Here is a 13,070-nt window from a genome sequence, read left to right as displayed (position 1 = left end):
CTCTTATAAATGTATAATACTACTATAAGTTATTTGATGAAGTTTATTTCATACTTTGATTTCTGTTTGTCATTTTCATGTGGTGCATTTGTATAAAATTTCACTTTCCAGTAGTATTAAACATGAATCAATTGTACTATACTTGTTTCTGTCTTCCAACTGGGTCCATACATGAAGGTTCTATTTTGTTATCTCTGGCGCTATTGCTGATACTTCACATTTACTTTCTACTTCTACATTTTGATAGCATTTTTTTATTGATAATTCGATAACATTTTCTATACTTAATGTATTTTTTTTACATTATCAAACCATACTGACATATTTTTTATTTCTAGAAAATAATTGTAGAAGTAAATTTAAAAAGCCACCCATGTAAAAATATTTACTTTTAAAAGAAGTTATGACAAAATAAAATATTTAAAATAATACCAGACGTAAGCATGATTAGAGGTTGATCAAGAGCCGTAGATGAATGCATCACCCATGATGCATACACAATACCAACTGACACATAATAAAACCACAAGGCGGGAGTCATGATTTTTACTATGCGGCGGTATTTTGATGGCAATCCAGTTGCCAATGACAGTCCCCCAAATAATGCAAAAATATTAATTAGCTGCAAAAATTGGTTGTTATCGACGCACAAATGCAGAATCATCCCTCTGCCGCCGACCTTATGCCTGCTACCGGGAACGTTCGATCTCGTAGAAGATAGCGGAGGACATCCGCCTTCCCCATCATTGTTGCGACATGAATTGGGTTCATTAACTTCAAAACACGCTTCTGGCCACGCTAATACCAGCATTTTGCATATATTTACTTTGGCGGCAAATACACAGATCTTTGGAAAATCGTCTTAGAGCAAGCATGATTAGAGCTTGATCGGGAGCGGTAGATATATGATGCATCACCCAAATTGATGATGCATACACAATACCGATTGACACGTAGGAGTCATTATTTTTAGTATTCGGGGGGTATTTTGTTGTTAAACCAATTGCCAATGCGCAAATGGTAAACAGCCCCCCCGAAAAGCGCAAAATAATTAGCTGCTACAAACCAATTATACATACCTGACTCTCACCTCTCTTGTTATGTCCTGACGCCACCAGGTTGGTCGCTACACATTTGAACAACAAATACTGCGATTTGAATGGCGGCACTCATCATCAACTCATGCCGTTATTCTACGGGGTGTGGTGGTTCCGCGAAGTTGGCGAGCAATGCACCAATTTCTTGACTGCCTGCATCTTCAATTTCAAATTTCCCTATGTTGTTTTTGTGCAGGGTCTGCACTTTATTTTTGTCAACTAGGTGGCGATTGAAGTGCGTTCTCCCCTTTAACACTGTTATATGCTGAGCAGTGTTCCCATTGTCAAAAAATGGATACAAACGGCTAGTACCAAGTACCACCAAACTTGGTAATTGCTATTACAATAAATGTGTGAACTTTCCTAGATACTATAAATTAGTGATAGTTCCTAGAGTGATGGAGGTGTTTCCTAAAGTTGTAAGATCCCTATAAAAGGGAGTATCTGTATCTCCTTCAAATATAACAGAAATACAATCAACTCTCTTCGCTTCAACCTTGAGCCACCATGAATTATCTTTCACACAATGCCTCTCTCGATTACTATTTCTAAGATGGTATCAGAGCAGGAAATCAATAGAAAACCTCCAATGGAGGTCATCCAAATATACACTCTCGAGCAATTGGTCGAGACAATATCAAATCTAATTGATTTGTACAGATCAAACACAAATCAAAGCCAAAATTCATCCAAACCAAAGAATCTCGGAGTAGAGTCCAAATGTATCGCTCCTACTGCAACAACGGTACAGGCAAACAACCAAAGATGTATCACCACAAACCCCGACCTTTCTCACAAATTTGCCCTCACCCCGAAGAAGATCAGCGGCGAATCACCTCCGTCTCACACGGTGACTAACGGCGTTTCTGCCGAAAGACCATACCTCCGCTGTAAAACTCTTTTGCCGCTGCCAGAAACAAGAGGAAAAGAGGACGGAAGTTACGCACCGGTGTCAGAGAATAAGGAGGGGCATACCACTTCAAAGAAGACATATGCTAGCGCCCTCGTCGATTGTCGTGATTCGACGTCACCATCACTCCAAAATCAAGAGGGACGACAGACAGCTGTCGGTCGACACGTCGGCACGGAAGGCGTTGTAATCAGTGCCGAGGCAGGGATAGGCGGTGGCGCTAATGCATACGTGGCAAAAGCTGGTGGAAGAGCAGTGGAACTGGCTGCCATTGGAGGAAAGGTCGGCGGCAACGATGGCGGCCATCTGGAAATTTACAGATTTCATCCCAATCATCCAAAAATTCCAAATTTAAGGAGCTAAAATGTGAAAACCTCAAGTTTCACCCCACCATCAAGTGTGAAAACTCCTTTGAAGCTCTAGCTTGTTCCTCATCCTCAAATATAGGTCCAAAAGACAACCATTGGATTTTTTTATTATGGAGCAACTGACACCATGTCTTTTGATGCATCTGATTTTTTAGACATCTCAGAATCTCGAAGAACCTATGTCCAAACAACCAATGGCGATTTAGCTCGAGTAGAGGGGCAGGCACCATTGACATTTCTCCAACTCTCCGGCTTTCTAACTGCCTCTTTGTTCCAACTTTCTCACACAAGTTGTTATCCGTCAGTCATGTGACGAAAGAGTTAAACTGTAAATTACTGATGCAGCCTCGTTTTTGTACGTTACAGGATACCAAGACAGGGACGATAGTTGGGCGTGGCACTGAACGAAACGGACTGTACTACATGGATGAGATAGCTCAACAAAGTACTTCGTTACTGACTCATAAACCAACTACAAGGAAGGTTTGTCTATTACATCGTCGGTTAGGGCACCCCTCTATAGGATATCTGAAATTAATGTTCCCTAAGTTAGCTTCTACTGTGCACTCTCTTGATTGTGAAACTTGTCACCTGGTCAAAAGCCATCGACATTCCTTTAAGCTAAATAATACTCGAGAGTCTACCCCATTTTCTTTGATTCACTCAGATGTCTGGGGTCCTGCCCCAATCAATGGGGGCCAGGGCTTCTGTTATTTCCTCCTGTTAATCGATGACTATTCTCGTATGACTTGGGTATATTTCTTAAAAAATAAATCTGAGGTTTTTGATAAATTTACTCAATTCTACAGTATGGTTCAAACCCAATATAAACAGAATATCTAAGTCTTACGATCCGACAATGGGGGAGAATATATAAATGCCAACATGAAAACTTTCTTTGTTGAAAAAGGGCTTATCCACCAGACTTCTTGTGCCTATACACCTGAACAGAATGGGGTAGCAGAACGTAAGAATAGGTATATCCTAGAAATTACCAGGTCTCTCCTCATCGAATAAAAAATCCCCACATCTTTCTGGCCAGAAGCTATAGCCACCTCTGTGTACCTTATGAACCGTCTTCCAACAGGTATCCTCGACTTCAAAACTCCCATTGATACATTTATCAACCATGAAGCCATACAGAAACCAATCTATCTCACGCTTGACCCTAAAGTCTTTGGTTGTACTGTCTTCGTCCACATCCTGAAACATGACCGTACCAAATTCTCTCCTTGTGCCGTTAAATGTGTTTTTCTCAGGTATGGTGTCAATCAGAAAGGGTACCGGTGCTATGACCCTATCACTAAGCACATGTACACTACCATGAACTGTGTCTTTATTGAGAGTGAATACTACTACAGTCAATCTAGCGGTTAGGGGGAGAGTCAACCACATAGTCCAATTAGCGTCCCACTAAATTGGCTATACATCCCAAAGGACACAACCCATCATACAGAACCTATACAAGGGGAAACCGAGCAAGGGGAAGTTGAGTCAAGGGAAGAAGAACCCATTCCTGCCATAGAAGTTAATCCAACAGACGAGCTATCACAATCCACTAGTCAGACTGCAGAGTTTGGAGACATCACCCAACCATCAACCCTGTCTTCAAATCCTGAGGTAAACAACTCTGAAATCAATACAGTTCCATCAGTTCCATTAGAAATCCCTAACACTGACAGGATAAGCCAAGAAGGAGACACCGGCAACAGAAACGATAGTGAAAAGCGGTATGAACTACCACACAGAAGTACAAGGAGAATCTCTCCCAAAAGATACTCTCTAGACTGGAAAGGGAGAAAAACAAAATATTCAATGAAAAACATAGTTCAAGGACACCTTACAGAGATGGTCCGAGCATTTGAAGTTGCCCTATATGAAGAGGAAGAAATTCCCCAGTCTTTCCAAGAAGCAGTCAAGCACAAACATTGGAGGGAAGCTATGAAGAAGGAAATTGATGCTCTGATCAAGAATGGAACGTGGGAAAAATGTACTCTACCAGAAGGGAAGAAACCAGTCGAATGTAGATAGGTTTTTACCATCAAAAGACGTGCAAATGGATCCATCGAGAGATATAAGGCGCGATTGGTGGCCAAAGGATACACTCAAGTGTATAGAATTGATTACGACGAGACTTTCTCTCCAGTTGCCAAACTTGACACGATCCGAGCATTATTGTCAGTTGCAGCATGTAAGGATTGGTCGCTACATCAGTTTGATGTGACTAATGCCTTCCTCCATGGAGAATTAGACAAAGACAATGAAGTCTATATGGCAGTTCCACCAGTATTTGATAGCGAATTCGGTCCTGGAGAGGTGTGCAGATTGAAGAAAACTCTATACGGCTTGAAGCAGTCTCCGAGAATATGGTTTGGAAGATTTTGCCAAGCAATGGTCAAGCATGGTTTCAAACAGAGTCTTTATGATCATACACTTTTCACAAAAAGGAGAGGAGATAAGATAACATGCCTTATCATCTATGTTGACGATATAATTGAGGTTACACGTACTTCCAATAGTGATCTGATGCCAACAACATGCCCATATCGTATGGCGTAAATCCAAAGTTTTTTTTTTAATATACAAAGTAATTTTCTAGTGTTTGTTTGATCTTTGTACCATGTCAATTGTATTTTTTTTATTCAATATTATTTGACTACCTTGAATTCCTTTTGTAGATTAACTAAGAAAATGAAGCACTCCACAAGTTTCGGTAGATTGAGGTTAAAGATTTTGATGGTAACATGATCATGCTTGGTTGCCAATAAAGAATAAGTTTAGTCAGTACTGTTGACTAGTATAAATGAAAATGAAAGAAATGAAGAAGAAAAAGGGTTTAATTTTTTTTTTTTGAACTTTATTGAAAATTCATAGAATATTTCAGATGTTTACCTTCTAGAACAATCACAAAAATTGAGTATGAATAAACAAAGCATGGGTATTTTATTAAAAATGCTTTTACTTCTATTTTATTCTCTCCGATTTACTAAAACACAAAATATCATTGCGTGGACCATATTTTCCTCTTTATAAAATAAAAAATTGAAAGAGACATTTTTTTTTTCTATAAAGGAGATGCCAATCTCAATCCTTAGTCATTCCATCACAACTTTACTTACACAGAAACAAACAATTCTCTCATTCTTTCTCTGAAATCCGCCATGGCCAGAGCCGCCGCGGCCACCGTCCTCGCATTCACCATTCTCACCCTTCTCCTCCCTGCAAATTCGTTCTCAACGAGACTCGACAAACGAGAAATGGGGATATCAACGAAGCGAGAGAAGCTAAGCCACCTCCACTTCTACTTCCACGACATCGTCAGCGGGCGCAACCCCACGGCCGTCCGCGTGGCCGGGGCCGCCACCACCAACTCCTCGGCCACCGGCTTCGGCATGGTGGTGATGATCGACGACCCCCTCACGGCCGGCCCCAACGTGAGCTCCAGGATCGTGGGCCGGGCGCAGGGGCTCTACGGTTCTGCCGACATGACTGAGTTCGGCCTCCTGATGGCGCTCAATTTCGTGTTTTTGGAGGGAAAATTCAACGGCAGCACGCTCAGCGTGCTGGGCCGGAACGCGGCGCTGTCGGCCGTGAGGGAGATGCCGATCGTCGGGGGCAGCGGCGTGTTCCGGTTCGCGAGAGGGTATGCGCAGGCGAGGACGCATTTCATTAACATGAAAACAGGGGATGCTATTGTGGAATATAATGTCTATGTTTTGCATTATTGATGATTTTTTTCCCTTTCTTGTTGAATTTTCTTTAGTAGTCTTACATGACTTTGGACTTTGGACTTTGGACTTTGGAGTCGTACCAATAATGTGACGACTAATCTTGTCTTGTTTGTTGTACTACTAATAAATAACGAGTTATGCATTGTTTAACTATTTTTTTTATAAAATTTAGGATTATCGTTGGATGTTAATTTTCTAACATTAAGTTTGTGAGATTTAATCTTAGGAACTAAACACCATATATATTTAATCATGAGATATAATCTTTCAAATTGAGAAAATGTTATTTGGGCATTTTTGTCCAAGAAGTTGCTAAAACATTGCATTCTTGATTATATTAAACGATCTGGCTCTATTTTTTTTTATTAGGGTCTGCAGTGCAAGAACTCAAAAAGTTAAGGACTAGTGGTGCAATTCACTCTTATTAAAATGATAAAGCATATTATGAATGGAGAAAGATGGGTTTATATAAGCGAGTTAAGTGATGAGCTATATATATTGAAAAAAAAAAGGAAATGATGCACTTAATGTACCGTTCATTTTTTCTCATTTTCTTTTTGTCATTTTTTTATTGAATTTTGTATTTATTACTCCATTTAGAAATTAGTTACACCAAATTAGGGTGTTTACTTTTTTTGGAATGGAAATCTCATTATGATTTATAATGCTCAATATGGAAAAAACCGTCTATCCACTGACCACTGTATTTATCATTTCTACTATTAGATTAAAAATGATTGTTAAAGTTGATAACTTAAAAAGTACTTATTGTATACAGTTTTACAAATAATTTTTAATTCTGATATTTTATGATATCCTGCGAGTGAGAGACATGTATGATAAGGAATTTCATCCAAATTTTGGAACTAGTGAGTCAGTGATTCGAATATTTTCTTATTCATTTAATTATTATCGGAGCTGTATAAATTAATATTGTGAGCAGGTTTGTTTAGTGTACATATTCTTGTCCCATTATCATAAAATGTGTGCATGATTGAGTTGTTGATTAAAGTGGGGTAGATAGATAGATATCATTTTAAGTAAACTACATCGATCCGGCCGTGGCTTAAGACAATGCATATAGGAGTAATTAATTAAACTTAACTTTTATGGTATAAAATTATTAATTATATTGGGAAAATCTAATTTCAATATTAACATGAATATTCATTATGTGAGCCTCGTCAGTCGTAGGTTGGGCCGTTGGAATTTTGGAACTCACCCCACCGACAAGCTCCAATAATTGACTGAGCAGGGATATTTCCCACGAAAGAAACAAAAAAGAAGAAAAGGAAAAGACAAAGCTATTAATTATATAAAGCAATGCAGACTAATTAATAAATTAATTTTATTGTAAATTTGTAATGAACACTTATGGGTAGGATAAAGTATGCTTTGAGTAATTATATTATTCGATTTCTAACATACTACAAGGTCAAAAATGGCATTTTCAAACCATAAAGAAAGAGGAATGAAAACGAGTAATATTCTTTTTTAAACAATTAAAGTCCCCTCTTCTCAGTTATTTTTTCATTTGGAGTTGATTTTTGTGATACTTGCCAATGATCTCGAGCTCAGTCAAGATCGGAAATGGAAACGATATGAAGAAATGAAATACACAAACGATCGAATGATGAACACCAAATAAGAACACACAAGAACTTGGATTGAAGAATGAATGGGAATCTTTTTCTCTTAGAAAATATGGAGAAATCACAAGATGTTAGATTGACAACCCTCAATCTCAACAAGCTCGATTACAAATTCTGAGAAAACTTAACTCATACAAATTTGCATTCTGGTCCTTTGAGTTCTTTAGTTTTTGCAAATATGCCCCAAATCCCAACAAATCTCCACCTTTGGGACATATCTTGCCACAACACCTGAATCATCTCCAATCCTTTCCCATCATTCAAACCGAACCATACTGATCTTCTCCATGCAGTGTTTCACCTTTGCTGCAGGTAGCACTTTGGTGAGCATATCAGAGGCATTATCTTCTGTTGCTACTTTCACCACTCTGACATATCCCCTCTCCACTTCATCTCTTATGAAATGTAGCTTCACATCCACATGCTTACTTCTTTCATGGAAAGTTTGGTGCTTTGATAAGCAGATTGCACTATTTGAATCACACAGCACAGTCACTGCACTTTGATTGATCCCAAAATCAGAACACATCCCTTTCAACCATAGGCTTTCTTTCACAGCCTCTGCTAAGGCAATGTACTCAGCTTCGGTTGTGGAGAGAGCCACCACTGATTGAAGGCTTGATTTCCAGCTGACTGCAGAACCATATAAGCAAAACACATATCCAAATTGTGACTTTCTTGTGTCAAGGTTTGTGGCAAAATCAGAGTCACAAAACCCCATTAGAGGCTGCTCCACCTCCACTTGATCTCCACCAAACATGATCCCATAGCCCTGAGTACCATTCAAGTACCTCATTATCCATTTTAAAGCATGCCAATGCTCTAAACCCGGGTCTGCCATATACCTGCTAGCTACACTCACTGCATGGCTGATGTCTGGCCTGGTGCAAACCATGGTGTACATTATGCTTCCCACCATGTTTGCATAAGGAATTTTATCCATTGCTCTCCTTTCATCATCATCTTGTGGACTCTGGTTCACACTGAGTCTGAATTGTTGGCTGAGAGGAACAGAAACTGGTTTACCTGCACTTATCTGAAACTTCTCAAGTACACTCTTGAGATAGCCTTTTTGTGTCAGCCATATCTTCCATTTATCTCTGTCTCTTATGATTTCCATGCCCAAGATCTTCTTTGCATTGCCCAGATCCTTCATGTCAAACTCTTTTCTGAGATCAGCCTTCACTCTCTCCATCTCTTCCATGTGCTCAGCAGATATCAGCATGTCATCTACATATAAGAGTAGATAGACCACAGCAATCCCATTTCTCTTCTTAATGAAAACACAGTGATCATAGAGGGATTTCTCAAAACCTATCTTCAGAATAAACTCATTAAACCTCAGATGCCACTGTCTAGAGCTTTGTTTCAGACCATAAAGGCTTCTTCTCAGCAAGCATACCTTCCCTTCATCTCCAGCCTTCACAAATCCAGGTGGCTGCTCCATATAGATCTTTTCCTCCAATTCTCCATGAAGAAAAGCTGTTTTCACATCCAATTGCTGCAATTCCCGGCCTCTATGTGCAACAATGGCAAGCAGCAGCCTGATTGAGCTGTGCTTGACAACGGGGGAGAATATTTCATTGTAATCCACTCCCTCCTTCTGAGTATACCCTTTAGCAACCAGCCTTTCTTTGAATCTCACCTGATCATTGTTGAAGGCTTCGATTTTCTTCTTGAAAATCCATTTGCAACCCACTGTTTTCTGATCATTGGGTCTTAATACCAGAATCCATGTCTGATTTTTATACAAGCTATCAATCTCTTCTTGGATAGCTTGCAACCATTTGTCCTTTTCTGGACTTCTCAGAGCCTCCTTGTATGAAGATGGTTCATGGAACTCCATTTGTTCAGCCACTGCCAATGCATAATGCATCATATCAAAATCATTGAATCTTGATGGGAGCTTGATAACTCTTCTGGGCCTGTCTCTTGCTACCACTCTCTGGGATTTTCTTGTGTTGTTTGGATCACTAGCAGGTCCTGCATCAGTATCACTTTCTGAGACATTCTGGGGCTCACTTACATTCTCTCTGTGAGCCTCCACCTCAAAATGAGTTCTCTGGTCTTCTCTAATGGCAAATGGCATTTCTGATTCTTTGAAGACCACATCTCTGCTTATGATTACCTTCTTATTACCATCCTCACAACACCACAGCCTATACCCCCTTACACCTTTCTGATAGCCAAGCATCACACACCTTAGAGCCCTTGGCTCTAGCTTGCCTTGCTTTATGTGAGCATAGGCCCTGCACCCTAAAGGTCTTAATTTTGAGTAATCCCCATCAGTTCCATACCATCTCTTATCAGGTGTGTCATTTCCAATTGCAGAAGATGGACATTAGTTGATGAGCACAGCTGCTGTGGAAGCAGCTTCAGCCCAAAATGGCTTGGATATACCAGAGGAAATTAGCATGCACCTCACCCTTTCCAACACTGTTATGTTTGCTCTTTCAGCAACCCCATTTTGTTGGGGGTTGTGAGGAACCGTCCTATGCCTTTTGATCCCCCTGCTCTTACAGAAATTATCAAATTCAGAGGACAGGAACTCCAAACCGTTGTCTGTTCTGAGACATCTCAGAGACCTCCCAGATTCAAGCTCCACTTCTGCACACCATTCTTTGAATTTCTGAAATGTCTCTGACTTTTCTTTCATCACAATTATCCACAATTTCCTTGAGAAGTCATCAACAAATGATAGGAAGTATCTGCCTCCCCCAATGCTCTTGACTGGAGATGGTCCCCATATGTCACTATGTACATACTGCAGTGGCTCAGTGGATATGTGTTTACCCACTCCATATGGTATCTTTCTACTTTTCCCCAGTATACACTCCTCACAAGTTCCCATATTCTTGCTCATCTGGTTATCAGAAAACTCAATGACTCCTTTCTTGGCAAGCTCCTTAATGCCTGCTTCACCCACATGACCCAGCCTTGCATGCCAATCAATGGATTGCTGAGTGAGATTTACTGATCCATTTACAGCTTCTGCTAGGAGATAATATAGCACATTCTTTCTAACGGCTTTCATCATCACTTCTCCATCCTTGGTTACCAGCATCTCACCCCCAAATAGAGTCAATTTGTAGCCACTTCTCTCAAGCAGACCCAATGAAACAAGATTTCTTTTGATGGATGGTATGTACCTGACTTCTGTAAGTTTCCTCAAGCATCCATTCTCCATCTTGAGGCATATGTTTCCTATGCCCTTGACCTCACAAACGTGGTCATCACCTAACAGGACTGTTCCATTGGATTCTCTCAGATCAGAAAACCACTCAACACATAAGGACATATGGAAGCTGCATCCAGAGTCCATTATCCACAATCTTGATAATGGGCCTCTTTCCACAACGCTCAGTGCTCTAGCTTCTTCAATTTCCTCTGTCACAGCAGCTGCAACTTCCTCCTTTCCTTCCTCGGCTTGCTTTCTTTTCCAGGCATGACAATCCCTCTTAATATGACCTGGTTTCTTGCACCAGAAACAGCTTCTGGTCTCCTTTTGATTTGAGTCCTTTTGAGGCTTTGTTTTCGATTTATCATTGCCAGATTTCTTGAATTTCTGGTACCTTTTCCCACCAGCTTTTATGTTGAGACTTTCTGCCGCCTGATCAACAACTTTAACTGAGGATTTCTGAGCAATCTTTAGCTTCAAAGCCGAATACACTTCTTCCAGCGTCACTTTCGAATCCCTACCCAAAAGTACTCCAATAAATATAACAAGATACATATAAGGCTCAGTATCGTACAACACAACTGTGAAAAGGTCCCTTTAGTGAGGATCTCAACATGTGAGACAACTAGTTTAACCCATAACTCTGCTCGCCAAACCATTGACAACCGTTACACACACGCGCACGCGCCGACATGTTATAAGGTGTAAGCCTCTCACGCACCCTCTGAAATCCTAGTTCCTTGAAGACCTTAAGTTCACAAGTAACTAATCATGCAATCCTCGAAACTGAATTGCCTTAGAATGGAACAATCTATCTCACACACTCACAACAAAAAAATAAGTGAGAAGATTTGATCAGAGAAGTCACAAAAAAAGTTTCTGATCTAGGTCGAGATGATTTCTAGTAAAAGCGAAAGAGAAGACCAAAAAGCGAGGGATCAAAGATAGAGAAAAAAAATGGAGAAAGTAAAAGAGAGTTGAAATGAGATAATATATCGTTGAAAGGAATCCCAAAAAATGTAGTCCTTTGGGCCAACACTAGGAGCGGATACTGATTTATTAGGTGGGATAGTTGGGCCACGAGTTTGGAGTTGTTGGAGTTGGGCTGCTACAAACATCTTAGACCTTTAACTTAATATCACGCTCCTCACTAAATATCCCACAACGGGAAAAAAAAAAGTAATATATTCAAATTAATTTGGTAAAATATTATTGGAATATGCATTTTTTTCATCAGCCATAAAATATTGTATTGATTTCCACCGCTTAACTAAGTGGATAAATATGACTAGATTAATAGTTTTATTTATATTACTATAATAAAAAGGTAAATATTTGTTGAGGCATTGCTTGATTTATTTGTTTTAGTTCTACATGCCATATGTTTTTCCTTTTTCTAATCTTGATATGATAGTTTATGGTACTAGTAGTACTATTTAAGACCATTAATCCTCAAAACATTATTATCAATATTAAAAGGCCAAGATAGAAAATCAGGGCCCGGCTACAATGAGGGCCGATATGCCCAACTAAATAAGTACTAGTAATAAATTTAAAGGCCATTATTTTTTAGGCCCAAATTACGGAATTGTTAAACTACTTTTATACCCTTGTTATGCCTAAATGAAAAAGCACTTATGCCTATTTTTACTTTGTGCTACATCATATCACTCCACCTCATATTTCTATTTTATTAATATCATTTTCTATTTTTTATATATAACTAAAACTTGCATAGGCACTAAGCGCATATGCACGTTGCTCATCTTCTCTAGTTCTCCTCTGCCACATTTGGCATGTCCCTCACAGCGTCCACCTCCATAGCCGGCCGTCATCTCCTGCTACTTTAACGTCCTGCCTTCACCGTTGCACCATCCAATATAATCGAGAGAGGAAGAGAGAAACATTTAATGTCTAGCTTTAATTAAGATTTTAGGTCGGATTCCGGTTTAGTACCCGCACAACTGCGCTCACAGGGAGGTGAGCGGTCACAAGAATGTGTCCCTACGTACATCATTCAAGTAATTGATTTGTGTCATATGCTACTTTTATTTTTAGAAAATATTAAAATATCATCGATTTTTATGTATCAATATACTCTATACTCCCATTTGTGGTAATAAAAATATAAAGC

The 13,070-nt window shown here is 39.5% G+C and overlaps 1 protein-coding gene across 1 annotated transcript; it reads left to right on the top strand.

Moving 5' to 3' along the window:
- Positions 1 to 5,462: 5,462 nt before the first annotated feature.
- LOC121770088 (dirigent protein 21-like) lies at positions 5,463 to 6,256 on the top strand. The gene has a single exon (XM_042166891.1). The coding sequence runs from the start codon at positions 5,537 to 5,539 to the stop codon at positions 6,101 to 6,103; it is 567 nt and encodes a 188-aa protein (XP_042022825.1). The 5' UTR covers positions 5,463 to 5,536; the 3' UTR covers positions 6,104 to 6,256.
- Positions 6,257 to 13,070: the final 6,814 nt, after the last annotated feature.

The sequence above is a fragment of the Salvia splendens genome, chromosome 16 (assembly GCF_004379255.2).
Source record: "Salvia splendens isolate huo1 chromosome 16, SspV2, whole genome shotgun sequence".
In the NCBI taxonomy this organism is placed as follows: domain Eukaryota; kingdom Viridiplantae; phylum Streptophyta; class Magnoliopsida; order Lamiales; family Lamiaceae; genus Salvia; species Salvia splendens.
Note: the sequence above shows the minus strand (reverse complement) of the source record. Positions and strands in the feature narration are given on the sequence as shown.

Excerpts from the sequence above, each read along its gene's own strand:
- LOC121770088 (XM_042166891.1), top strand. The coding sequence starts at position 5,537 with ATGGCCAGAGCCGCCGCGGCCACCGTCCTCGCATTCACCATTCTCACC.